Source organism: Zophobas morio, unplaced genomic scaffold (assembly GCF_036711695.1).
Source record: "Zophobas morio isolate AGI-343-1 ecotype UQ-CSIRO unplaced genomic scaffold, CSIRO_AGI_Zmor_V1 ptg000026l, whole genome shotgun sequence".
Lineage (NCBI taxonomy): Eukaryota > Metazoa > Arthropoda > Insecta > Coleoptera > Tenebrionidae > Zophobas > Zophobas morio.
Window position 1 is genome coordinate 3818814 of NW_026972131.1, and position 25983 is coordinate 3844796.

At 30.9% G+C, this 25983-nt stretch overlaps 3 protein-coding genes across 4 annotated transcripts; 2 read left to right on the forward strand and 1 right to left on the reverse strand.

The window, feature by feature from the left end:
* Positions 1–483: 483 nt before the first annotated feature.
* On the forward strand, positions 484–2614 carry LOC135136629 (uncharacterized). Its single transcript, XM_064065998.1, has 3 exons — positions 484–1663; positions 2177–2380; positions 2544–2614. Exons 1-3 carry the CDS (start codon positions 484–486, stop codon positions 2612–2614), a joined length of 1455 nt encoding a protein of 484 aa, XP_063922068.1.
* A 1865-nt stretch (positions 2615–4479) lies between these two features.
* LOC135136416 (ribosome-releasing factor 2, mitochondrial) lies at positions 4480–16403 on the reverse strand. Of its 2 annotated transcripts, none has more exons than XM_064065671.1 (9): positions 16132–16403; positions 15816–16082; positions 15542–15730; positions 6243–6496; positions 5846–6193; positions 5505–5793; positions 5017–5456; positions 4818–4964; positions 4480–4739 (listed from the first exon to the last, which is right to left on the reverse strand). In XM_064065671.1, exons 1-9 carry the CDS (start codon positions 16271–16273, stop codon positions 4578–4580), a joined length of 2238 nt encoding a protein of 745 aa, XP_063921741.1. In that variant the 5' UTR covers positions 16274–16403; the 3' UTR covers positions 4480–4577. The 2 variants fall into 2 exon arrangements, with proteins under 2 accessions (XP_063921741.1, XP_063921742.1); XM_064065672.1 differs by having other exon boundaries at positions 16136–16219.
* A 5376-nt stretch (positions 16404–21779) lies between these two features.
* Positions 21780–24091, forward strand: LOC135136681 (keratin-associated protein 5-1-like). The gene is made up of 3 exons (XM_064066089.1): positions 21780–21801; positions 22764–23349; positions 23795–24091. The coding sequence occupies exons 1-3, from the start codon at positions 21787–21789 to the stop codon at positions 23905–23907; spliced, it is 714 nt and encodes a 237-aa protein (XP_063922159.1). The 5' UTR covers positions 21780–21786; the 3' UTR covers positions 23908–24091.
* Positions 24092–25983: the final 1892 nt, after the last annotated feature.

Consider the following 25983-nt stretch of genomic DNA (forward strand, 5'->3'; position numbering starts at 1 on the left):
TCTGATTCTGAATTATTTCCTGATTTATACAGTATTGTTCGTTCTGATCGAAATTTTTCAATTACAGGTCGCAGTAAATGTGGTGGTGTTCTCGTTGCATTTTCTAATTCTGTTAAATATACTGTTATTGATACCAAGCATGTCTCAAACTTAGTTTCATTAATTGATGTTATCTTGTGTCGGTGTGTATTTGGTAGAATAATCAAATTCATATTTTGTGTTACATATATACCCCCTGACGTTACCTCCACTGATTTAGAGCTATTTTTAATTGCACTAGAAGTACATTTACTTAATGAGGATGTTATTCTAGTTGGTGATTTCAACGTCCCTCACTTTTGCGATGTTAATCCGCCTAATTATCCTAAAATTCCTCTCATTCAACAATTTTGTGATTCCCTTCTTCTCGTTCAGCATAATACAATTCTCAATTGTAATCAGCAGTTACTTGACCTAGTTCTTGTAAACAACCAAAATTTTACAATGGATCTTGAACATAATGTGCCAGCTCTTGTACCTGAAGATGCTCACCACCCTTCACTTGCCGTAAGCTTAGAATTCTTAGCATCATCTGCTACCCATAAGTTTCCTGCAGCCAATAATGTACGCTACAACTTTAGGAAAGCCAACTTTCCTAAACTTTACAAAGATTTATTGAAAGCAGACTGGACATTTCTCGACAATTTCGGTGACGTAAATATTGCACTGGACAATTTCTATGAATATCTATATACGCTTCTAGACCAAAATGTTCCAAAAGTTTCCGGTTGTTCATCTTCTAAGTTTCCATATTGGGTTACGAATGAAATAAAAAACAATATCAAAACCAAAGAAAATTTCAGACGTAAGTGCTTGAGAACCAAAAATAATGTCTTCTATAATGAATATAAAAGGCTAAGATCTCTCGTGAAAAATCAGTTGAATAGTGCATATCATGATTACATCAACCAAGTGGAGATTAACTTACAATCAAATCCTTCTGGATTGTGGAGTTTCATAAACGTCAAAAAAGGAACGTCTAGAATTCCCAGCTACACGATCGACGAGGAGCACAATGAATATACTAATCCACAAGATATTGTAGACGCATTTGCAAAAACTTTTGCAAATGCACAAACTAATGACTCGTCAACCTCCTTTTTACCCACTTATGAAAACTCTTCAATTTGTTCAGTTTTTCCAGTTAGCCAAAACGAACTAATATCAATAATGAAAAACTTTCCTAATAAACTGACAGCCGGTGATGATTCAATTCCAAGTTTTGTTCTTCGATATTGTAGTTCTGCATTTGTTCTACCACTGTCCATAATAATTAATTTGGCCTTAAAAACAAATACTTACCCAGAACACTGGAAAATAGCCAGAGTCATCCCCATATTTAAAAAAGGTAGTTCTCAACTCCTCAACAACTATCGCCCAATATCTATTTTATCGAATTTTTCAAAGGTGATGGAGCAGGTATTATATAAACCAATTTACTACAGTGTCCGGCCCTACATATCGCCATACCAACATGGTTTTGTAAAAGGCAGATCCACTATTACTAATTTATCTGTGCTAAGTCAGACACTAGTCCAAGAAATCGATAATCAAGGTCAAATTGATGTCATCTACACTGATTTTTCTAAGGCCTTTGATTGCATCCCACACAGAATTTTACTTCGTAAACTTAATAACTTTGGCTTCTCAGCTTCACTTTTACAATTAATATGCTCTTACATCGACAATCGCGTGAATTATATTTCTTATAATGGGTTCAGGTCCTATTTATTTATATCTAATAGCGGCGTTCCGCAAGGTTCTAATCTTGGACCGTTACTTTTTAACATATTCGTAAATGACTTGCTATTATCTCTTAGTTGTCCGGTTCTTGCTTATGCTGACGACCTCGAAATATACTCAAAAATTTCCTGCATTGACGATACCCTACATTTGCAAACCAATCTTGACAAAATCGTGCAGTGGTATAATAATAATATTTTTAAAATTAATAAAACCTAATGCTTCTTTGTATCATTCTCCCGTAAAAACACCCTTACTGAGTTTTCATATTCAATTGATGGATTTTTTATTACTAAAAAAGAGTCAATCAAGGATCTTGGTGTAATATTTGATGAACGCTTAACATTTAACTCACACATTGAACACATAGCGAACTCAGCTAACAAGTCCTTAGGTTTTATCATGAGGGTATCTAAGTATTTCCGTAATGTCAACCTGATCAAAATTCTGTTTTATGCCTTTGTTTTAAGCAAGTTAGAATACGCATCTTTAATTTGGTATCCGATATACATCACGCAGCACATGGTCCTAGATAGAATTCTGAAGAAATTCTTGAAGTTTCTATCATTTAAATGTGATGGAACGTACCCTGAACGGGGTACGGATATGTCACTTCTCCTTGAACGGCATCAAATGTCGTCACTTTCTTCTAGAAGAGATTTTCACTGTGCCCGCTTTCTTGCAAAACTGGTTTCTAACGAAATAGATTGTATAGATCTTCTTAGTAATATAAGCTTCAATGTTCCACGGCTATCTTCTAGATTTGTACAAACATTCAAGATCCCTAGAGCTCGTACCAACGTTTTACGTCGTGCACCTATTTACACAATGAGTTGTTGTGGAAATAATTGTTTAGAAGATATATTTTGTTAAATTGTAACTACGATAGTATTATTATTTTATTTATATATTTATTAATGTAGTGTACAATTAGTTATTGTTGTCCTGTAATTGGGAAATTAATCCTGTTTTACAATAAAGTATATATTATTATTATTATTATTATAACAGACATTAGATTTAATTAAACAGACACTTACTAGGAGATTTCATGAAATTCACTTAGTCAGGATAACAAACTTTGTTTACAAGTTACGAATGAGGTTTCTGGATACATATACGTAAGTGTTACATTATAACACTTCTTAATTTTTCTTCCCTTAGGCAGTTATCATCGTTATTAGCATCGTTATCCTCATTACATCACCGAGGTATCTCCTCGCAAGGGTAAAAATTGATTCCATCACCGAGGCATTTCCTCGCAACGATAAAGATTAATTACATCACCTAGGCATTTCCTCGCAACGCTAAAATTTACATCACCGATACGCTTATTCTTCCCAACGATGACTGGATATTTCTGTTTATTTATAAACCCAATTTTTAAAAAGTAATGACTTAAGTTATTATTATAAGTTTGATTTAGTAGGTCAAACTTTAACATGATCTTGTATGCCAACACAGAGATGAACCTAATAGAATGATTTTGGGCTATTTGGTATTCATTAATTACCTCTGTGAACGTATGAGCCAATCGTTGTTGCCTTATGAGTCACTGATAAATGAAAACTGCTGACGTAACTAAAAATATCCTTGGCCTTATGTACTTTTAATTTCGTAAAGTCAAAAGCAAAATTTCATAATATAATTTATTAAAAAATTAATAATAATATATAATATAATTTATTAAATCTTTGAGTGATTTAAACGAACTAATTTGTACACACCAGACATTTTTAATTTCAAAATTAAAATAGACCATAAGGTTTTCTGACTGAATGTGCAAAAAATCTAGAATATGACTTATGTCCACTTTTAGAACAAACCTTTGACCCAAAAAAGTGTAAAATTCGAACGTATACTTACTCTATTGATTTAGACATCTAAAACCTCGATTTCAGAGTAGCGTTCTTTTTGTAAGTAAAATCAAATTTTTTTTCTTAAACATTTCAGTTTGTTGCTTAGCAGCACAATACATTTTATTTATTTATTTTTTTCGTCTAAAAAGGGAAATCACTTCAGCTTACCTAGTCACCGTAGGTTAGTAAACACTTGGTAAAAAAAGGTTTAAATTCAACATCATCATCGGCAAAAGTTAACAATCGCCCTGTAGTACATTATGTAAACAAATTTTGAGGAAATCAAAAGGAAATCATAGGAAATCACAGGAAATCATAGGAAATCAAGAGGAAATCAAAGAAAATCAAAAGAAATCACAGGAAATCAAAGGAAATCAGAGGAAATCAAAAGAAATCGGGGGAAATCAACAGGAAATCATTATCAAAAGGAAATTAATTGTACACTTGATGGTCGGCGGTTTACCCCTCGGTTTGTTCCTTACATACACTTACAAAAAGCCGAATAACTGTTTTAAATAGCGTAAAGTTTTATGCTTTCTAAGAAATGGATACCGTTAACTTGGTCATTGCTACTGAAAACTGAAAGTATCGGCAACAATTTTCATATTTCTGGCATATTTTTTAACCTTTAATTCAATAAAACTTAACTTAACGAAAAAAGTTCAGGGAATTTTTATTCTTCTGCATCGAATACCAACAACTCACTAGATTTTCATGGCCAACCCTACTATATAAAGATCGTGAATGAATAGTACGGAAAATGGGGTATGTTATGCAACGAATGTGCAGGAATTGGCTCTTAAAATTTCAGCACTTTTCTGGGTAACACAAAACAATATTTACTTACAACGAAAAACGTATTTAACTTTATTTACACAAAAAATGTATCTTTGGCAAAAATGTCTTTAAGAACAAGTAAAAATATCACTTAAAAATTCAAAACCCTCTCACACTTTTTATGGCGACATTTTCTTCAGAAGCTGTCATTATTCTGTACTCCGAAAATTCCATTGTAAAAGTTGCTGTTCCTCCTGTTATTGTCCTTAAAACAGTTGAATATCCTAATAATTCTGCTAAGGGTACATTTACCACAATCACCTGGAAGTACAGAGTGACTTGTATTTTTTATAACTGAGTTCACTTTCAACAATAATTAAATAGGAGTACTGTACTTACTTTCATCGTCCCCCGCAGGGTTACGTTTTGTATATCAGGTCTCCGTCTTGCTAAATCAGCCATTACAGTTGGCATATACTCGTCTGGCATGGCAATTTCCATGTACATAATCGGTTCCAATATATTCGTACCTGATTCTCGTATCAACTGCAAACACAACAAATTCAAAGCCACGATTTCGGACTTACATCTAACGTACTTTCTGCACAAGTTGAGTAACAGCAGCTGAAATTATACTCTCTGAAGTTCCTCTTCCGACTTCAAATTTATGTAACATGATTTCAGTATTTACCACCCGACACCCAATTTTAGGACCATGTGTCAGACCCACTTCAATGCCATTTCTAATAGCTAACAAATGTCTGGGAAAAATCGTAGCAATGTTACTTGCAGCATCAGGACTCTTATCTAATTTCATAACATCGGTAAGTGGAATAAATTTATCGGTAGGTATCAGTGACAACATTACATTCACCATTTGTTTATTATTTCCTATTTTCGTGTCCATTAATAAACTGTCAGTTAGTCTATTCACCGGTGCTTCCCAATACGCAATCTGCAGTGGTCCTAAATCTGCTTCGATTTTATACTCTTTTATAATTCGATCTTTAATAATCTCTAAATGTAACTCCCCCATTCCTTGTAAAACCGACATCATTAAGTGTTAAATAAAAATTAAAAACTTACCTGATAAAACTATTTGACCCGTTTCAGCATCATGAGTGATCCTCAAACTTGGATCCTCGCGCTGTAGTTCGTTCAAAGCATTGTCTAAAGCGTTCACATAAGCTAGACTTGGAGGTTCGATTGAACAAAAGAAAACCGGTTCTGGAATTTGTGGACCAACCCCAAACAGATTCTCCACACTTTCCTCTTTCAGTTCAGTATTTTTCTTCGTTGTTAATTTTAGCATTTTATTTTTTGCTTTTTGAGCTGTGGTTTGAGAATTCGTCACTAAATCGCCAGACATTATATGCTGCAACGGGTGCAGTTAATACACGTAGTAATGGACCATTGACAATAGATACTTTTAAACCCGACACCACCGCGATATTACCATTTTGTATACTATCAACTTCTTTCAAATCGTCGGCATATGCGATGTACAACTTGCCACACTGTTCTGATATCTCCCTTTGAATACTATAGAGCTTTTGACCCTTGCTAATGTTACCATTATATATACGAAAGAAAACCAAAGGGCCTTTTTGACGGTCGTGTCGAACTTTGAATGCTCGAGCACAAGTATTTTCTTCAAAAGAAGTAAAGTGCTTGTTTCGATCCATGGGGGAAGGTAAGTATAAAATTACGGAATCCATTAATGGTTGAATACCTATATTTTTGTATGCGCTACCCATTAAAATAGGTACTGCTTTCTTCAAAACGAAGGTAATTAGTAAGTAACATTTTTAACAAAAAACATACCTGGTCTAACGTTACTTGACGGAGGGCTTTAACGATATCTAACGCTGTAACAGCATCAAACGATTCTGATGATATTATCAAATTAGCTAAAGTATCGTCAAGAGCGGACAGAATATCAACCAAACGCGATCGGGCTTCATTAGCATCATTCCATAGCGCGGGCTCAGATTTCTCAGATATTTTTATTCGAGAGATTTTGTTAACATCGTTTTTCTCATAAATGATTTTTTCCATTGTTATCGTATCGATTATTCCTGCATTAAAATATGTACATTAATACTGTCGATATACGTCAACAATTGTTATACAGGGTGTTATTGAAAGGTACGTACAACAAAATGGACAGTTCTTCGCGAAGTCTAAGAAGTCGGAAAAACTTATTTTGTGTTATCAAAATTACAAGGGGAAAATTAACCCTTATCCAACCTTTTTAGACGCTACTGAAGGATAAATAGGTAAAATTAATTTATTTTAGTAAATCCTAGCAACTGTAACAATAAAACTTTTGTAGAGACTAAATGTTGCTATAGAAACGAAAGATGATCTTTTTATCAGAGGCGTACAACGAATTTGGACATAAATTTCAATAATTTTTATCTCTAAAAGGAGAACACTTTTACCTGAACTTTTTTTAACTTTTAGCACCCATACTTAGAGACCAATTGCCGATTTTATTTTGTACGTACCTTTCAATAACAGGCTGTATGTATTATTACGATAATCGGTGATTTAAACTCGGCGTGGGTAAAATTCAACAATTTATTTCTTAGTAACTCAAATTTACACTATTTAGAATTTAAAATCATAAAGTAGTAATATCTTAAATCAAAAATCGGACATCGTCATCTATAAAACAGTTTCAACCGCTTGATTAAATTTTCAGTTAACGTCTTAAAAACTAAGAATACTGTTGAAATCGTAATAACCCCATGGATTTTTTTCGGGAAAATGTTTTGGAAACACTGTGTTCTATTTTGTACGAATTTTTAAATATTTTTAGTGACAATTTTTGTGGTTGTTTTCGATGCACTGTATGATATTAACAGTAAGGGAAAAAAATGAAAAATTAAAATAATCGAAAATTCGAAGAATCGAGAAATCTAATCATCCAAAAATCGAAACCTTAAAAAATCGTAAAACCGAAACATTGAAAAATCGAAATATCGAAGAACTGAAAATCGAAAAATGAAACATCAGAAAATCGAAAAAATGTAAAATTCAAAAATCTAAAATTTAAAAACCGAATAACGAAAAATCGAGAAATCGAAACTCCCAAATTTAAAAAATTGGATAACTGAAAAATCGAAACATCGAAAAACTGGAAAATCGAAAAACCGAGAAATCGAAAAATCAAAAGATCAAGAAATCGTGGAGTCGTAATGTCGAACAATTGAGAAACCGAAATAGGCCAAAATCGAAAAATCGAAAAGTTAAAAATTGAAGAATTTATAAATTGAGAAATTGACAATCAAAATATCGAAAAATCGAGAAATCAAAAAACTAAAAAAAATGGAAAAATTGAAAAATTGAGAGATTGAAAGATCAAAAGAATGAGAAATCGAAAAGTGATGAAGTCGAAAAATCGAAAAATAGAGAAATCGTCAAACAAAAAGTTGAAAGTTGAAAAATTGGAAAAGTGAAATCAAAAAACGAAAAAACTGGAAAAACTGAGAAACCGAAATAGGCCAAAATAAAAAAATGAAAAACTGATAAATCGAAAACCTGAACAGTCAAATCTCCATAAATAAGGACTGAAAAAAAATAACAAATCGAAAAATTCAAAAACAGTACATCTAAAACCAGGAACTCGAAAAATCGAAAGATTAAGAAATATTGAAAAATTAAAATATCAAAAGATTGAAAAATCTAAAATTTAAAAATCCAAAAATTGAAAAATCGAAAAAGTAAAAAATGGAAAACCCGAAGAATTGAAATATTGAAAAATCCTAAAACTGAAATGTCTAAAAACTGAAAAATCGAAAAATCAAAAAAGTGAAGTCGTAAAATTGAAACCTTAAAAAATTGAAAAATTGAAAAATCAAAAAATTAAAGAATTGAAGAACAGGGAAATCGAAACACTCGAAGGTCAAGAAATGGGAAAATCAAAACATCGATTAATTGAAAAATCGAAAAATTGAGTTTATAAAAGTCAATTTGAAAAATTTAAAAATCGAAAATTTGACAAAATGACAATTGAAAAACATAAAATCTAAAACCGGACGTCGAAGAAGATTAAGAAATCGAAACATTTGAAAAATTGAAATATCGAAGAACTGAAATGAAAAATAGAGAAATCGAAAAATCTACAAGTTTAAAAACTAAAAAATCTAAAATTTAAAAATCGAAAAACTGAAAAATGGAAAACCTGAAAAATCCGAAAACTGAAATATCCAAAAACTGAGAACCTAAAAGGTCGAAAAATTGAGCAATCGAAAAATCCAAAAAATGAAGTCGAAAAATCGAAACCTTAAAAAAACTAAAAAATGAAAAATCAAAAACCTGAAAAATCGAAAAATTAAAAAATTGAAGAACAGGAATTTCGAAACCCTCGAAAGTCAAGAAATGGGAAAATCAAAACATTGATTAATTGAAAAATCGAAAATTTGAAAAAACTACAATTGAAAAACAGAAAATCTAAAACCGGGAAGTCGAAAAGTCGATAGATTAAGAAATCAAAACATTTGAAAAATTCGAAAACTTGAAAAACTGAAACATCGAAGAACTGAAATGAAAAATCGAGAAAACGACAAATCGAAAATTTTAAATATCGAAAAATTAAAATATCAAAAAACTGAAAAATCTAAAATTTAAAAATCGAAAAAACAACAATTGAAAAACAAAACCTAAAACCGGGAAGTTGAAAACTCGAAAGATTAAGAAATCGAAACATTTGAAAAATTGAAATATGGAAGAGCTGAAAGGAAAAATCGAGAAATCGAAAAATCTAAAATTTTCAATATTGAAAAATTAAAATACCAAGAAATTGAGAAATCTAAAATTTAAAAATCGAAAAAGTAAAAAGTCGACACATCGAAAAATCCAGAAGTCAAAAATGGAAACGTCGAAGAACAGAAATGTTGAAAAATCCCAAAACTGAAATATCTAAAAACTGAAAAATGAAAGAAAAACTGACGAATCGAAAAACTGAAAAATCCCAAAACTTAAACCTTGAAAAACTGAGAATCTAAACAATCCAAAAATTGAGAAATCGAAAAATCAAAAAAGTGAAGTCGAAATATCGAAACCTTAAAAAAATCGAAAAATTGAAAAATCAAAAACCCTCAAAATCGTAATTGAATAATAAGGAAACTGAAAAATCCCAAAACTAAAATGTCCAAAAACGGAAAAATTAAAAAATTGAAAAATTGAGAAATCGAAAAACCAAAAAAGTCAAGTTGAAAAATCGAAACCTGAAAAAATAGAAAAATTGAAAAACCTGGCCTGACCTGAAAAATCAATTAATTGAAAAATTGACAAATAAAGAGTTTATAAAAGCCAAACATTGCAAAATCGAAATATTTCAAAAACGTAAAATTGAAGAGAAAAACTGAAAACCAAGAAATTAAAAAATTGAGCAATCGAAAAATCCAAAAAGTCAAGTCGAAAAATCGAAACCTTAAAAAAACTAAAAAATAAAAATCAAAAACCTGAAAAATCGAAAAATTAAAGAATTGAAGAACAGGAATATAGAAACCCTCGAAAGTCAAGAAATGGGAAAATCAAAACATCGATTAATTGAAAAATTGAAAATTTGAAAAAACGACAATTGAAAAACAGAAAATCTAAAACCGGGAAGTCGAAAAGTCGAAAGATTAAGAAATCGAAACATTTGAAAAATTGAAATATGGAAGAGCTGAAATGAAAAATCGAGAAATCGAAAAATCTAAAATTTAAAAATTGAAAAAGTAAAAAGTCGACACATCGAAAAATCCAGAAGTCAAAAATAGAAAAGTCGAAGAACAGAAATATTGAAAAATCCCAAAACTGAAATATCTAAAAACTGAAAAATGAAAGAAAAACTGACGAATCGAAAAACTGAAAAATCCCAAAACTTAAACATTCAAAAACTGAGAATCTAAACAATCGAAAAATTGAGAAATCGAAAAATCAAAAAAGTGAAGTCGAAATATCGAAACCTTAAAAAAATCGAAAAATTGAAAAATCAAAAACCCTCAAAATCGTAATTGAATAATAAGGAAACTGAAAAATCCCAAAACTGAAATGTCCAAAAACGGAAAAATTAAAAAATTGAAAAATTGAGAAATCGAAAAACCAAAAAAGTCAAGTTGAAAAATCGAAAGCTGAAAAAATAGAAAAATTGAAAAACCTGACCTGACCTGAAAAATCAATTAATTGAAAAATCGACAAATAAAGAGTTTATAAAAGCCAAACATTGCAAAATCGAAATATTTAAAAATCGTAAAATTGAAGAGAAAAACTGAAAACCAAGAAATTAAAAAATTGAGCAATCGAAAAATCCAAAAAGTGAAGTCGAAAAATCGAAACTTTAAAAAAACTAAAAAAAAAAATCAAAAACCTGAAAAATCGAAAAATTAAAGAATTGAAGAACAGGAATATCGAAACCCTCGAAAGTCAAGAAATGGGACAATCAAAACATCGATCAACTGAAAAATCGAAAATTAAAAAAACGACAATTGAAAAACAGAAAATCTAAAACCGGGAAGACGAAAACTGGAAAGATTAAGAAATCGAAACATTTGAAAAATTGAAATATGGAAGAGCTGAAAGGAAAAATCGAGAAATCGAAAAATCTAAAATTTTCAATATTGAAAAATTAAAATACCAAGAAATTGAGAAATCTAAAATTTAAAAATCGAAAAAGTAAGAAGTCGACACATCGAAAAATCCAGAAGTCAAAAATGGAAAAGTCGAAGAACAGAAATATTGAAAAATCCCAAAACTGAAATATCGAAAAACTGAAAAACAAAAGAAAAACTGACGAATCGAAAAAGTGAAAAATCCCAAAACTGAAATATTCAAAAACTGAGAATCTAAACAATCGAAAAATTGAGAAATCGAAAAATCAAAAAAGTGAAGGTGAAATATCGAAACCTTAAAAAAATCGAAAAATTGAAAAATCAAAAACCTGCAAAATCGTAATTGAATAATAAGGAAACTGAAAAATCCCAAAACTGAAATGTCCAAAAACGGAAAAATTAAAAAATTGAAAAATCGAAAAACCAAAAAAGTCAAGTTGAAAAATCGAAACCCGAAAAAATAGAAAAATTGAAAAACCTGACCTGACCTGAAAAATCAATTAATTGAAAAATTGACAAATAAAGAGTTTATAAAAGCCAAACATTGCAAAATCGAAATATTTAAAAATCGTAAAATTGAAGAGAAAAACTGAAAATCAAGAAATTAAAAAATTGAGCAATCGAAAAATCCAAAAAGTCAAGTCGAAAAATCGAAACCTTAAAAAAACTAAAAAATAAAAATCAAAAACCTGAAAAATCGAAAAATTAAAGAATTGAAGAACAGGAATATCGAAACCCTCGAAAGTCAAGAAATGGGACAATCAAAACATCGATTAACTGAAAAATCGAAAATTTGAAAAAACGACAATTGAAAAACAGAAAATCTAAAACCGGGAAGTCGAAAAGTCGAAAGATTAAGAAATCGAAACATCTGAAAAATTTAAATATGGAAGAGTTGAAATGAAAAATCGAGAAATCGAAAAATCTAAAATTTTCAATATTGAAAAATTAAAATACCAAAAAATTGAGAAATCTAAAATTTAAAAATCGAAAAAGTAAAAAGGCAACACATCGAAAAATCCAGAAGTCAAAAATGGAAAAGTCGAAGAACAGAAATGTTGAAAAATCCCAAAACTGAAATATCGAAAAACTGAAAAACAACAGAAAAACTGACGAATCGAAAAAGTGAAAAATCCCAAAACTGAAATATTCAAAAACTGAGAATCTAAAGAATAGAAAAATTGAGAAATCGAAAAATCAAAAAAGTGAAGTCGAAATATCGAAACCTTAAAAAAATCGAAAAATTGAAACATCAAAAACCCTCAAAATCGTAATTGAATAATAAGGAAACTGAAAAATCCCAAAACTGAAATGTCCAAAAACGGAAAAATTAAAAAACTGAAAAATTGAGAAATCGAAAAACCAAAAAAGTCAAATTGAAAAATCGAAAGCTGAAAAACAAAAGAAAAACTGATGAATCGAAAAAGTGAAAAATCCCAAAACTGAAATATTCAAAAACTGAGAATCTAAAGAATAGAAAAATTGAGAAATCGAAAAATCAAAAAAGTGAAGTTGAAATATCGAAACCTTAAAAAAATCGAAAAATTGAAAAATCAAAAACCTGCAAAATCGTAATTGAATAATAAGGAAACTGAAAAATCCCAAAACTGAAATGTCCAAAAACGGAAAAATTAAAAAATTGAAAAATTGAGAATTCGAAAAACCAAAAAAGTCAAGTTGAAAAATCGAAAGCTGAAAAAATAGAAAAATTGAAAAACCTGACCTGACCTGAAAAATCAATTAATTGAAAAATTGACAAATAAAGAGTTTATAAAAGCCAAACATTGCAAAATCGAAATATTTAAAAATCGTAAAATTGAAGAGAAAAACTGAAAACCAAGAAATTAAAAAATTGAGCAATCGAAAAATCCAAAAAGTGAAGTCGAAAAATCGAAACCTTAAAAAAACTAAAAAACAAAAATCAAAAACCTGAAAAATCGAAAAATTAAAGAATTGAAGAACAGGAATATCGAAACCCTCGAAAGTCAAGAAATGGGACAATCAAAATATCGATTAACTGAAAAATCGAAAATTTGAAAAAACGACAATTGAAAAACAGAAAATCTAAAACCGGGAAGTCGAAAAGTCGAAAGATTAAGAAATCGAAACATTTGAAAAATTTAAATATGGAAGAGTTGAAATGAAAAATCGAGAAATCGAAAAATCTAAAATTTTCAATATTGAAAAATTAAAATACCAAAAAATTGACAAATCTAAAATTTAAAAATTGAAAAAGTAAAAAGTCGACACATCGAAAAATCCAGAAGTCAAAAATGGAAAAGTCGAAGAACAGAAATATTGAAAAATCCCAAAACTGAAATATCGAAAAACTGAAAAACAAAAGAAAAACTGACGAATCGAAAAACTGAAAAATCCCAAAACTGAAATATTCAAAAACTGAGAATCTAAGGAATCGAAAAATTGAGAAATCGAAAAATCAAAAAAGTGAAGTCGAAATATCGAAACCTTAAAAAAATCGAAAAATTGAAAAATCAAAAACCTGCAAAATCGTAATTGAATAATAAGGAAACTGAAAAATTCCAAAACTGAAACGTCCAAAAACGGAAAAATTAAAAAACTGAAAAATTGAGAAATCGAAAAACCAAAAAAGTCAAATTGAAAAATCGAAAGCTGAAAAAATTGAAAAATTAAAAAACCTGACCTGACCTAAAAAATCAATTAATTGAAAAACTGACAAATAAAGAGTTTATAAAAGCCAAACATTGCAAAATCGAAATATTTAAAAATCGTAAAATTGAAGAGAAAAACTGAAAACCAAGAAATTAAAAAACTGAGCAATCGAAAAATCCAAAAAGTGAAGTCGAAAAATCGAAACCTTAAAAAAACTAAAAAATGAAAAATCAAAAACCTGAAAAATCGAAAAATTAAAGAATTGAAGAACAGGAATATCGAAACCCTCGAAAGTCAAGAAATGGGAAAATCAAAACATCGATTAATTGAAAAATCGAAAATTAAAAAAACGACAATTGAAAAACAGAAAATCTAAAACCGGGAAGACGAAAACTCGAAAGATTAAGAAATCGAAACATTTGAAAAATTGAAATATGGAAGAGCTGAAATGAAAAATCGAGAAATCGAAAATCTAAAATTTTCAATATTGAAAAATTTAAATACCAAAAAATTGACAAATCTAAAATTTAAAAATCGAAACAGTAAAAAGTCGACACATCGAAAAATCCAGAAGTCAAAAATGGAAACGTCGAAGAACAGAAATGTTGAAAAATCCCAAAACTGAAATATCGAAAAACTGAAAAATAAAAGAAAAACTGACGAATTGAAAAACTGAAATATCCAAATACTGAAATATTCAAAAATTGAGAATCTAAAGAATCGAAAAATTGAGACATCGAAAAATCAAAAAAGTGAAGTAGAAATATCGAAACCTTAAAAAAATCGAAAAATTTAAAAATCAAAAACCTGCAAAATCGTAAGTGCGAAAAATTGAATAATTACAAGTAAAGTAAAAAATCCCAAAACTGAAATGTTCAAAAACTGAGAAATTTAAAAATTGAAAAATTGAGAAATTGAAAAATCAAAAAAGTTGAAAGATCTAAACCTGAAAAAAATTGAAAAATTGAAAAACCTGCCCTGACCTGACCTGAAAAATTAATTAATTGAAAAATCGACAAATAAAGAGTTTATAAAAGCCAAACATTGCAAAATAGAAATATTTAAAAATCGTAAAATTGGAGAGAAAAACTGAAAATCGAGAAATTGAAAAATTGAGAAATTGTAAAATCCAAAAATTGAATACTCCTAATAAATGAGAGTAAACTGAAAAGTCCCCAAACTAAAATTTCGAAAAACTGAGAATTCGAAAGTTGAGACAGCAAGAAATTATGGTCGAAACCGGTTAGGATGTGTATCAGAACTGTAATTCGTGTGACCTGAATTAAAGTGAAGGAAACAGTAAGCAGCTTGTAATATTCTGGTAAATCTAGTATCAACTTGTCGAAAGTAAAACGCGTCATTAAAAATATTATGACATTTTTTCTAGTTAATTTTACTCCTAGTTAGAAACAAACACTGATGCCAACATAAGTCTAGGAGTCTTCAAACGTCATTTAATTTAAACTATGACGCTTCTCTATGTTCTCTGTTTTTGTCAAAGATGTTTGCAAATTCTGATCAAGTCGTTTCAGATCACCAACAACTTCCCGAGGGACTGAAGGTCTTCCACGAGATTTCTCTTTGTTGACACTGCCAGATTGAACACATCTGTTGATTGTATCTCTAATGTGATGCTTCTTGAATTATTAAATCACGGTATTTGGCCAGATATTCTTGCTTACTAGCGGTTACAGAAAACACCCACTCTTTAAATCAATAAAAACGACGACTTTAAATGACCAGTTACAAATGACAAATGACAACTGTCATAATGAGCCATAATTTCAGCGAAGCGGGATTTTTGAAATCCATGGCCAACTACGTCTTTAGAGTCATTTATAAAAATCCTGTATAATAACACACTAAACACTAATGCAAATATACCCATACCTGTAAACACTCCATTCTGAATAAGTGGTAGCTGTGTACAAAGTGTAGGAACTTGCAACTTTTCTTCAATTGATTGACAACAATATAATACATTCGCATCATTCCTGTCCATCTTATTTATAAACACAATTCTAGGAATTTTATACTTATCAGCTTGTCTCCACACTGTCATTGTTTGAGCTTCGACACCTAGTAGTTGCATTAATAAATCCTCTTCGTAAGAAACTTTACACATTTTCACTTATGTGTCAATTTTATTTTACAATTTACTGACCTGCAGAGGCGTCTAAAATAACCACAGCTCCATCTAAAACATTTAGAGTCTGTTCGACTTCCATTGTAAAATCTATATGGCCAGGTGTATCGATCAGATTAAATTGGTTTTTCTTCCAATAAAAGGTAACAGCTGCCGATGTGATTGTAATGCCTCGTTCTCTTTCTTGGTCCATATAATCAGTGACAGTGTTTCCATGATGGACTTCACCCATTTGGTTGATAAGGCCTGAATAATAGAGCATCCGTTCTGTTGAAGTTGTTTTGCCTGTGAACACAAACGACAATAATTATTAAAACACATAACTGCCAAATACCTGCATCTATGTGAGCTAAAATTCCGAGATTTCGAATGTTACATATATCTACATCTTCAAATTTTTTTTTAGTACTACTAAATCTGACAATGGAAATTAAACGGGTTTTGCAGATGGTTTTTAAACTACGTAAAGACAGCATTTCGATAAACTTAAGGTTAACATTTGATTATGATTTCACACCCTGAAAAATCTCATTAGCACTGTATGACCACTAGACTTGTGACTAGTTGTGGTGACATAACCTTAATTTGCTCCGAGATGTAAACATTATTTGAGGTTATATATTTTGTGCATTTTGTGAAATCCAAAGATGTTGTATTATTAGACGTTACACTATTAAATTCTGCTGAAGGTCATGTCCATGGGTCTAAAGTCCGTTCCGCTTTGACTTGCCAGGGTACAAAACCCGTAGTCAAGTAAGCGGTGGTATTGTCAATTATCCAAAGACCTACCGATTTCTGAAGAAGCTGATACACGAATCTTCCACAAATTATCATAATGTTTTTGTTATTCCGCTTTTATTCGTGTTAAAATTTGAATTTTATATATTAAAATTTCATAATATAAATCGAATTGTTTCTTGAATTTTCATAATTTCAAAATAGAATCTTTTGTTTTTTTATCACATCATATTTCAAAAACTATACAAAATTTTGTCTTCGTTTTTTAAATGTAACATAAACAAACAATACCGATTGTACCAATGTAATTTTTACTGTACTAGTGTTTTTAATACATAGCCAAAAAATCTTTCTTTGTTGCACAATTTGAAGTTTCCAATATACGAGTTGTTTTGTATTATTGAAGATTTCGAAACGCGTTTCGTGCAGGTAACGAAAGATTTTTTTTTAAACAATTGTAAAGACTCGATAACAATCACAGTTACATTGCTAGAATCAGTACTGTTTTAACCGTTAAAAATCAAAGGCGGAGCTAGTATTTGCTGAGATAAGACGGATTTTGGCACATGACTTATATCCTAAGAAAATAGCGGGTGGACGGGGCTAGTACTTGCTAAGATAGATTGATTTTGGCAAATGATATATTCTTTAAGAAAATAAAGGGCGGGTGGGCGGGGCTAGTTTTGCTAAGATATTATGGATTTTGGCAGATGACATACACCCTAAAAAAATAAAGGGTGGGTGGGCGGGGCTAGCACTTGCTAAGATAAGACTGATTTTGGCAAATGACATCCTCTAAGAAAATAAAGGGCGGGTGGATGGGGCTAGTAGTTGTCAAGGTTATGATATTCCAAACATCCCGCCTTAAATTAACATGTGAAAATATTTGAAAGCCCGCGAAAGATTCAAAAATTCAAAAATTTGGCCTTGGCTGTGATCGTCTAACAAAATGCAACCCTACATCGTCTTGGCTTTTTTTGCGGCGGGATGCGTTCAGATGCAAGTGGTGGATCCCAAGGTTGGAAAAGTAGTGCTAAATAAAACACAAAATATATGGAGGACACAAATTTATTTATTCCTCCACTGACAAAAGAAAAAAGAAAAAAAAAGCTGCGCCTAAGTTGTGCCGGTTGAGGACACTTCTTAATGCTCAGCTACAAAAAAAAACTTGCCTAACTTTGAATGAAATCAAATTAAACGTACTGAATCAATGCAAATATTTGAATATTACAAATGTAATAAAAACAAAGAAAAATCTGAATTAAAGTAACTACATATACACAAGGAAACACACAAGTTATTACGGACGTGTGGCGGCAAATTTAAAATTATGGCAGTCAACAAGAGGACAAAATTTTAATAAAACTCTATGTACTGCGGCACCAGACCGCTATAAAAGTGTGGCGACCGAACGAACTACAGTAGAACTCGATAATCCTAATTAATTGGGGAAAAGGTGTGTTCGAATTAGCTGTTTGTTCGGATCAGCAAATTTATAAAAAATCTGAAAGGGAATTGAATAACAACTGCTGAAAACAAACTTCAAGAAATAAACCTTTTTCAGAATTTTTAGATGACTTTTCCAAAAATGAAATTTTCTATTATGCATTCGTATTATGCAAATTTAACTAAATACATTTTCTTGTAGCTTTTGGTTTCATTTCTTCGATTACTTAAACTGTTTTTCCAGAATCATCCACTGAAATATAGCAATTTTAAAAATTTCCAGAAATTCTAATTCCACACCGAGTTTTGCGAAAATATTGCTCCGTTACCACTAACAAGCAATATTTTTGGAACCAGCATGTCGATATCGATGTCCCTGAATTTTTTCGCACTTTTTAGACAACTTTTTTAAAAGTGAAATTTTTTCAGTGGTCCCCCCTTCTTCAAATTTCGGCCAATTTTTGACATTTTAGAAATTTAACCAAATACATTTTCTTGTAGATTTCGAGCTCTAGAACTCACTTCGGGCCTCGTTTCTTTGATAATTGCAACCGCTTTTCCGGAATCGACCATTCAAATATCGAAATTTTTTGAAATTTTCAAAAATTCGCATTTCGTACCGATTCTTTGGAAAATGTTGCCCCGTGACCATAAACTCGCTATATTTTTGGAATCAGCACGTCGGGATATATATCCTTGGTTTTTTTCAGAATTTTTAGACAAGTATTTCAAAAATGAAATTTTCAACTGCAAATTTCAAGCCATTTTTGACGATTTTCGAAATTTAACTAGATACTTTTTCATGTAAATTTTGGGCCGCAGATGTCACTTCCGGCCTCATTTCTTCGATAACTTCAACCTTTTTCCAGTATTAGTTAATTATTTCAGAGCATTGAAATATCGCAATTTTTAAAAATTTCAAAAAATTCAATACAACACAAGCAGAACGAAGATCTTGCGTCATTTTTGCAAGTAGGTGGATGTTTTCAAGCTCAGTTCGGATTGAAGAGTTTTTGTTCGGATTAAAGAGGCATCGACTTCTGTTCGGATTACTGGATGTTCGGATAATTGTGGGTTCGGATTATAGAGATTATACTGTACTATAGAGCACAGCAAAATTACCCATAGGGGGCGTTGCAGCACGAACACAGTTTGAGGCTCCTGGTTGTGGCTATTTTGCTACCCACGACGGTGATTCTATTCTATCGACAAGAACATGCCACCCAGCACCCCTCTATTGTCACGTCATCCCGACCGCTGATCTGACTTCTATTCTAAATCTGCGTCTTTTGTGCAGATGGCGTGACCGCCAGCTCTACAAGGAACCGCGCACTCCGCTTCCGCTACGTGTTCTTGTGTTATTTACCTCAATTCCATTTAAACGTTTAATTTATATAACTCTGATATTAAACTACAACTGAAAAAGTGTTGAAATTTAAAAAAAAAACATGAAACAACATTTTGGATTCGCCATACACTGTTGTAAAATTTTAAACAGCGAAGAATTCTCATCTGAGATTAAGACTGGACATCAGACAATTTATATAATGGAAACATTAACCAACAAAATATTTACATGGTAAAAAAAAACTAGCAAAGATTTATAAAAACAAAAAAAGATTTGGCGTGAAGTAAAAACTTGTGCAGACAAAAAAAAACGTGAGGTTAGCAACTGCAGACCATGAAAATTTACGTCGAATTTAAATTATACAGCAAAGAAAATTACTAAGGCTAAAATTGCGAGATAGAAAAAAATTGTGAGAGGTGAAAAATTTCAAGACTAACAAAATTACATTACACTTTCCTCAGTCCTTTTTCCAGAGTGGGACAACGTTAGGTTAATTTAACTGTCGTTAATGAACTATTAGGAATCTTGTGTGAGGAATTAAGAAGTGTTATAAAGTAACACTTAAGTATAAGCATCCAGAAACCTTACTTATAACTTGATAAACAAAGGATGAGTTCTGACTAAGTGAATTTCATGAACCAGTTAATGATTAAAATCCTAACATGAACTGTGAATTTACAAACAATAAAACAAATTTACACCACATGTCAGCGTCGGTCGAAAATTCGCATATTTCCGCAAGAATTAGCAACGCGTGTTGGGGAAACTGTGGCATCATCGTCGTTACGATTAATTGTCGTTAAACAAAGGCTGCCTCCCTTTTTCTAACTACCAAACCCTCTACCTACAAAACAAAAATTCCCTAGGAGAGCTACCAACTACCAGAAAAGAACTAAACGTGCACATGGTTGCCTATGGCGTTTTTTAGCATGAAATTTTAATTCAGTTTTGGTCACCACAAGGTAAGACTGATGTTGACAAATGATATCCTCTGAGGATATAAAGGGCGGATGGGAGGGGCTAGCACTTGCCAAGATTGATTTTGGCAAATGACATCTGTCAAGATGAGACTAATTTTGACAAATGAACACTCTAATAGAAAAAGGAACTCTTGCAATTCATATGTTCTTACTGTACTTGTACTCCTCAAGTTGAATTTTTCAGAATAAATTAGCGTCTTCAGAAATATTATAATAAAACAAACTAAGAAACCATACCGCGGATTCATTATTTTAGAAAAAAACATTAAGAACAGTAAAAAACTATTGTATAGCTGTAAATTTTACGAAAAAAAATCAGTAGGGGAAACAAACAACGAAAAATTAGACACAACTTTCTTATTATGAACTTGATTTTTCACGTAGAAAATTAATTGTGGTCAATGTCGTATTACGTTCCTGATATTTTCCATTTCGCTTATTACCACATCAAAGTTGATAAAAACGACACTCTTGCGATAATGTTTCATATCGGTCAAGTTTAAAATAGAAAAAAAGTAGATAACGACGAGGTTAACACTTGAAGATGAATGATTTTTGGAAAAAACAGCAATTAATCATTTTTAAACATGACGGAAGAGAAAAAGTATAAATGACTGATTCTAAATCGAAGGTAGTTAACAGATGTAGTAGAGTTACAAACAATGTCCATCGAAAAGGCAGTTACGAAAAAATTTTATTCTGATACGGAAGATTAGTTAAGTGAAAATTTTATAAATAAAGACATACTAATTTATGCGTGGGAGATCAAGACTGTTCATTATTTGTTTATACTTGGACGTCAAGTTTCTTATGTATAAATAGTGAGTGAACTGGTTATAAATGTTGTCAGATCTTGTTGAGTAACTCAAGACATTAAGCATTCACTATAGAAAGCAGTAAAATTACAATTTTAACCAAGTAAAATTTAGAAAATTTTCTTCAATTATTCGATGTTCTATGCTACCTACAATTGATATCAATTTTTTTTTTAACTTTTACTTCGTGAAAATACTGATAAATACAGAATATTGAAACATTTTTGGTGAGTTGAAGATCTCAAAAACGACAAAATTTGAGACAATGTTTTTACTCATATTTTGACACGGCAGTGTTACTTTTTGAAGTATTTACTCACATAACTATTATTATTAAGATAAAGGATACGAATAAGTTTAGCGTACAAAAATGAGCATTTCGTCAAAAATTTGTCCATCAACATAAAACATGTTACAAAACATGGACGTAGTTACTGATTTCTAGTTCTTATCATTATCACAAATAAATTTTGTTTTAGATGTCCCAGAATCAGCCAAATTTAGCGACCTAAATAAATGAAAGTTTTTTAGTGATATACTAAATAACAATCTCATTGCCAGAGTGCCAAAGGTTTTGTAAAGTAATAACAAATTATTTTTATTATCACAGTGATAAAATTATATAAGTAATGAGAAATATAACTAAATTATTAGTCTGGTTAATGTGTTTTGAAAGGGTATGTTGAATTAGAAACTTTAGTTTGTTTGTATAAAAATGTATTATTCTTTTTCAAAGAGCCCACGTCTCCAGTAGTTTTCAAATTGCTAACAGAGTGTTAATCTACCAGAATTATTTTTAAATTTTCAATAATATGAATGCACTGAAAAACTAGTTATTAACACACAACTAGTTTTTTTTTTTTTATGAAACGCCTTATACATTTTTACATACTCTCATGAGCTTCTGCCTAGGCTTTATAATTATAACTACAGTTTATTTTTGAAATTCCGATGCGACGGTGTCAAGTTATTCCAATTTTTTTGCCAAAAACTGCAATTGCAATTAAATCAAATTTTAATATATACACATAAGGTGTTTATAAAAAATGCTAAAACTTTTTTAAAATAGAACATCCTACTTTTTATTATACTGTACCTTACTCTATTGTTTGTTCTAATTCTTCTAATAGGTCGAAGCGACTTTTAAAAAGTAAAAAATTAAAAATTGCAGGAAGTACCAACTTGAAATATAGAAAAATTATTTAACAAAAAGAAAATTGGAATTTCAAAAATAATGTGATTTAAGAGCCTAAATCAAAATACATATCTCAAAATATGTAGTTATGATGTTTCATCTTTAACTAATGGGAGCTTTAAACCATTGTCTCAACAATGTGTTTCCATGGTAAAAATCCAACTTTAATTTTAAAGCTCCTTTGACTTGATTATGAAATCGGCTTCAAAATTTTGACAAATGAAATGCTTGTAGAAGATGTCTGAAAAGAAAATTTAAAACTTTTACCGTTTAAATTACTTCGTAAAATTTAAATTTGATAATAACTAATAGGATGTTAGCAGTTTCAATACACTTTTTGTGGTTTCTAAATTAATCTGCGCTAAATAAACTAAAAATAAATTTGTTATATCACCGAACATAATTTGTAGATAATTCTTTAATCTTGTCGATATTTATTTTTAGATGAAGATCCTATTGCTTTTATTCGTCTTTGCCTCTTTGACATGGCAAAGTTTATACGCTGCTACAACCTTAACAAAAAGACAAAGCTGCGGCAGTGGAGGATGCGGTGCTGAACCTATTACAAGTCCATGTTTCGGTGGTGGATGCGGTTCTCAACCTATTCCAAGTCCATGTTCGGGCGGTGGTTGCAATTCATGCCCTGGAGGAAATTGTGGTACTCCTTGCAGTGGCATAGGGTGCACAGGTCAACAACCTGCTCCGATTCGTACATGTTCCTCTTGTATTAGCGGGTGCTCAAACAGATGCTCTTCGAACCAGTGTGTCAACAACTGCTTAGGTTCTTGCAGCTGTGATAATGAACGTATCGTTAATACAAATACTAATCAATGCTGCGATGTCCTACATCCTAAAAACTGTTTCACTGATGACTACGGATCTAGAAGATGCGTGGTCAGACGACATAGAGAATGTTCCGATCTTTGCAGCTCTTCGGTAGTATCCCTTCAACAAACAGAAGGAGCTTCAACGGGATGTCATTACATACGAAACTATCCTTATGTGTACTGTGGAAATTACGAAAGACAGAGTAAGTTTGTGAAAATATAAATGTAGTGTGAACGTATTATACAACACTGTATTTATATAGAGGAGTATGACATTTATTTCCTTTTTAGTTGACAAAAAAAAAAATATTTTATAACCGATTATATCTCTTTTAAAATAAGTCACTTTAGCACATATTCGAACTGTGGTAAAGTATTTAAATGTTGTATATCCTTGTAATGACAATTTAAGCGTCTATCAAAATCCAATTTAATTAAATTAAATTAAATCTCTATTCGTTTTCAACATATATACTGCATAGACGCGTTAAAAATAACCCTAGTAGATTTTTTGTTTAATTGCAAAAAATTTCATGAAAATTCGAATAACTTGGCAACGTCACATTATAACTGCAAAAATGATTTATCTGAAAAAGTTCATATAGTAAACAAATTCAAAAATATCTGATATCTTTTTATTTTTAATAGATTGTGGCCAGTGTTATAACTGCGATGGAGGGTACAATCCAGGGGGGTGTTCGAGAAGACCCGAGTGTACACAAGGGTGTAGAGATGTACTACCTAGGAATCTGAATGGATAGAATGGAACTACATACTATTATAAAAATAAAAATATTCATATTCAACATACAAAACTGTTTTTTCTTCAATTACAGTTTGTTTATAACGTTATAAATTTTCATTTCAGAAGGGTTATAAAATAATATTAACAATAAGTGGCTCATATCTAAAACCGCACACTTAGGGACTAACTTTTTTCCAAATATTGTTAAAATGTCCGATGTGATTGTTGTAAACGTTTTTAAACAAAAATAAAGATGTGTATAATTTTTTAAAACAATTTTTATTACAATAACAAAGGTTGAGGAAAAACAGCACAGTAGCAGTTTAACTTATGTTTAAACTTCATGAAATCAAAACATTGTGCTAACCCAAATATACCCCCTTAAATGGACATGTAAAAAAATTGAAAGCCTGCGAGCGAGTAGAGAGCGTAAAAAATAAGAGACAGAATTTTTGGGAAAGAAAAAAAAATATGAAAGAAAGAGACAACCGCAAGTTGACAGACATACACGTATGGGAAACCGAACAAGTGCAAAAACTCTACGTATATGTTTTTGAATCAATGCAAATATCTAAATATCACAAATTTAATAAAAACAAAGCAAAATCCGAATTAAAGTAACTGGATGCAAACACACACGTTATTACAGGCGTGTGGCGGCAAATTTAAAATTATGGCAGTCAATAAGAGCACAATAAAAATACCCATATGGGCGTTCTAGCACAACCGGAGTTTGGGGCTACCGGTCGTGGCTGTTCTCCCCCGTGACGCACGGTGATTCTATCTATTCTATTCTATCGCAAACCTACCGCAAAGCATCTCTCTATTGCCACGTTTTCTGTGTTATTTAACCTCAATTCCATTTTAAATGTTCAATTTCTTGTAACTCTGATATTAACGACAACTGAACAAGTGTTGAAGTTTCAAAGGGCAATAAACAACATTTAAATTCGCCATACACATCAGATAATTTATAAGATGGAAACATTCATCAACAAAATATTTGCAAAACAAAACTAGCAAAGATTTATAAAAACAAAAGATCTGATGTGAAATAAACTTGTGCAAATAAAAATATTATGTGAGGTTAAAACTTCAGAGCATGAAATTTACGTTCAGTTAAAATTATACAACAAAAAAAAAATACTGAGGTTAAAATTGTGAGATGGAGAAATATTGTATGAGGTGAAAAATTTGAAAGCTAACAAAATTACATGATATTAATATTTGCCATACTTTATCAACGATTCAAACAAAGAGTTTACATTATGTTAAATTATGTCATTATCCAAGTGATCGGTTACTTAAAAACAATTTACTTTGAGAGTTTATAATACCGTTAACCGGTTCCCCCAACAAAACACGTAATAAATAAACACAGAAATATCCAGTCATCGTTGGGAAGAATAAGCGTATCGGTGATGTAAATTTTAGCGTTGCGAGGAAATGCCTAGGTGATGTAATTAATCTTTACCGTTGCGAGGAAATGCCTCGGTGATGGAATCAATTTTTACCCTTGCGAGGAGATACCTCGGTGATGTAATGAGGATAACGATGCTAATAACGATGATAACTGCCTAAGGGAAGAAAAATTAAGAAGTGTTATAATGTAACACTTACGTATATGTATCCAGAAACCTCATTCGTAACTTGTAAACAAAGTTTGTTATCCTGACTAAGTGAATTTCATGAAATCTCCTAGTAAGTGTCTGTTTAATTAAATCTAATGTCTGTTATAAGAATAATAATAATAATATATACTTTATTGTAAAACAGGATTAATTTCCCAATTACAGGACAACAATAACTAATTGTACACTACATTAATAAATATATAAATAAAATAACAATACTATCGTAGTTACAATTTAACAAAATATATCTTCTAAACAATTATTTCCACAACAACTCATTGTGTAAATCGGTGCACGACGTAAAACGTTGGTACGAGCTCTAGGGATCTTGAATGTTTGTACAAATCTAGAAGATAGCCGTGGAACATTGAAGCTTATATTACTAAGAAGATCTATACAATCTATTTCGTTAGAAACCAGTTTTGCAAGAAAACGGGCACAGTAAAAATCTCTTCTAG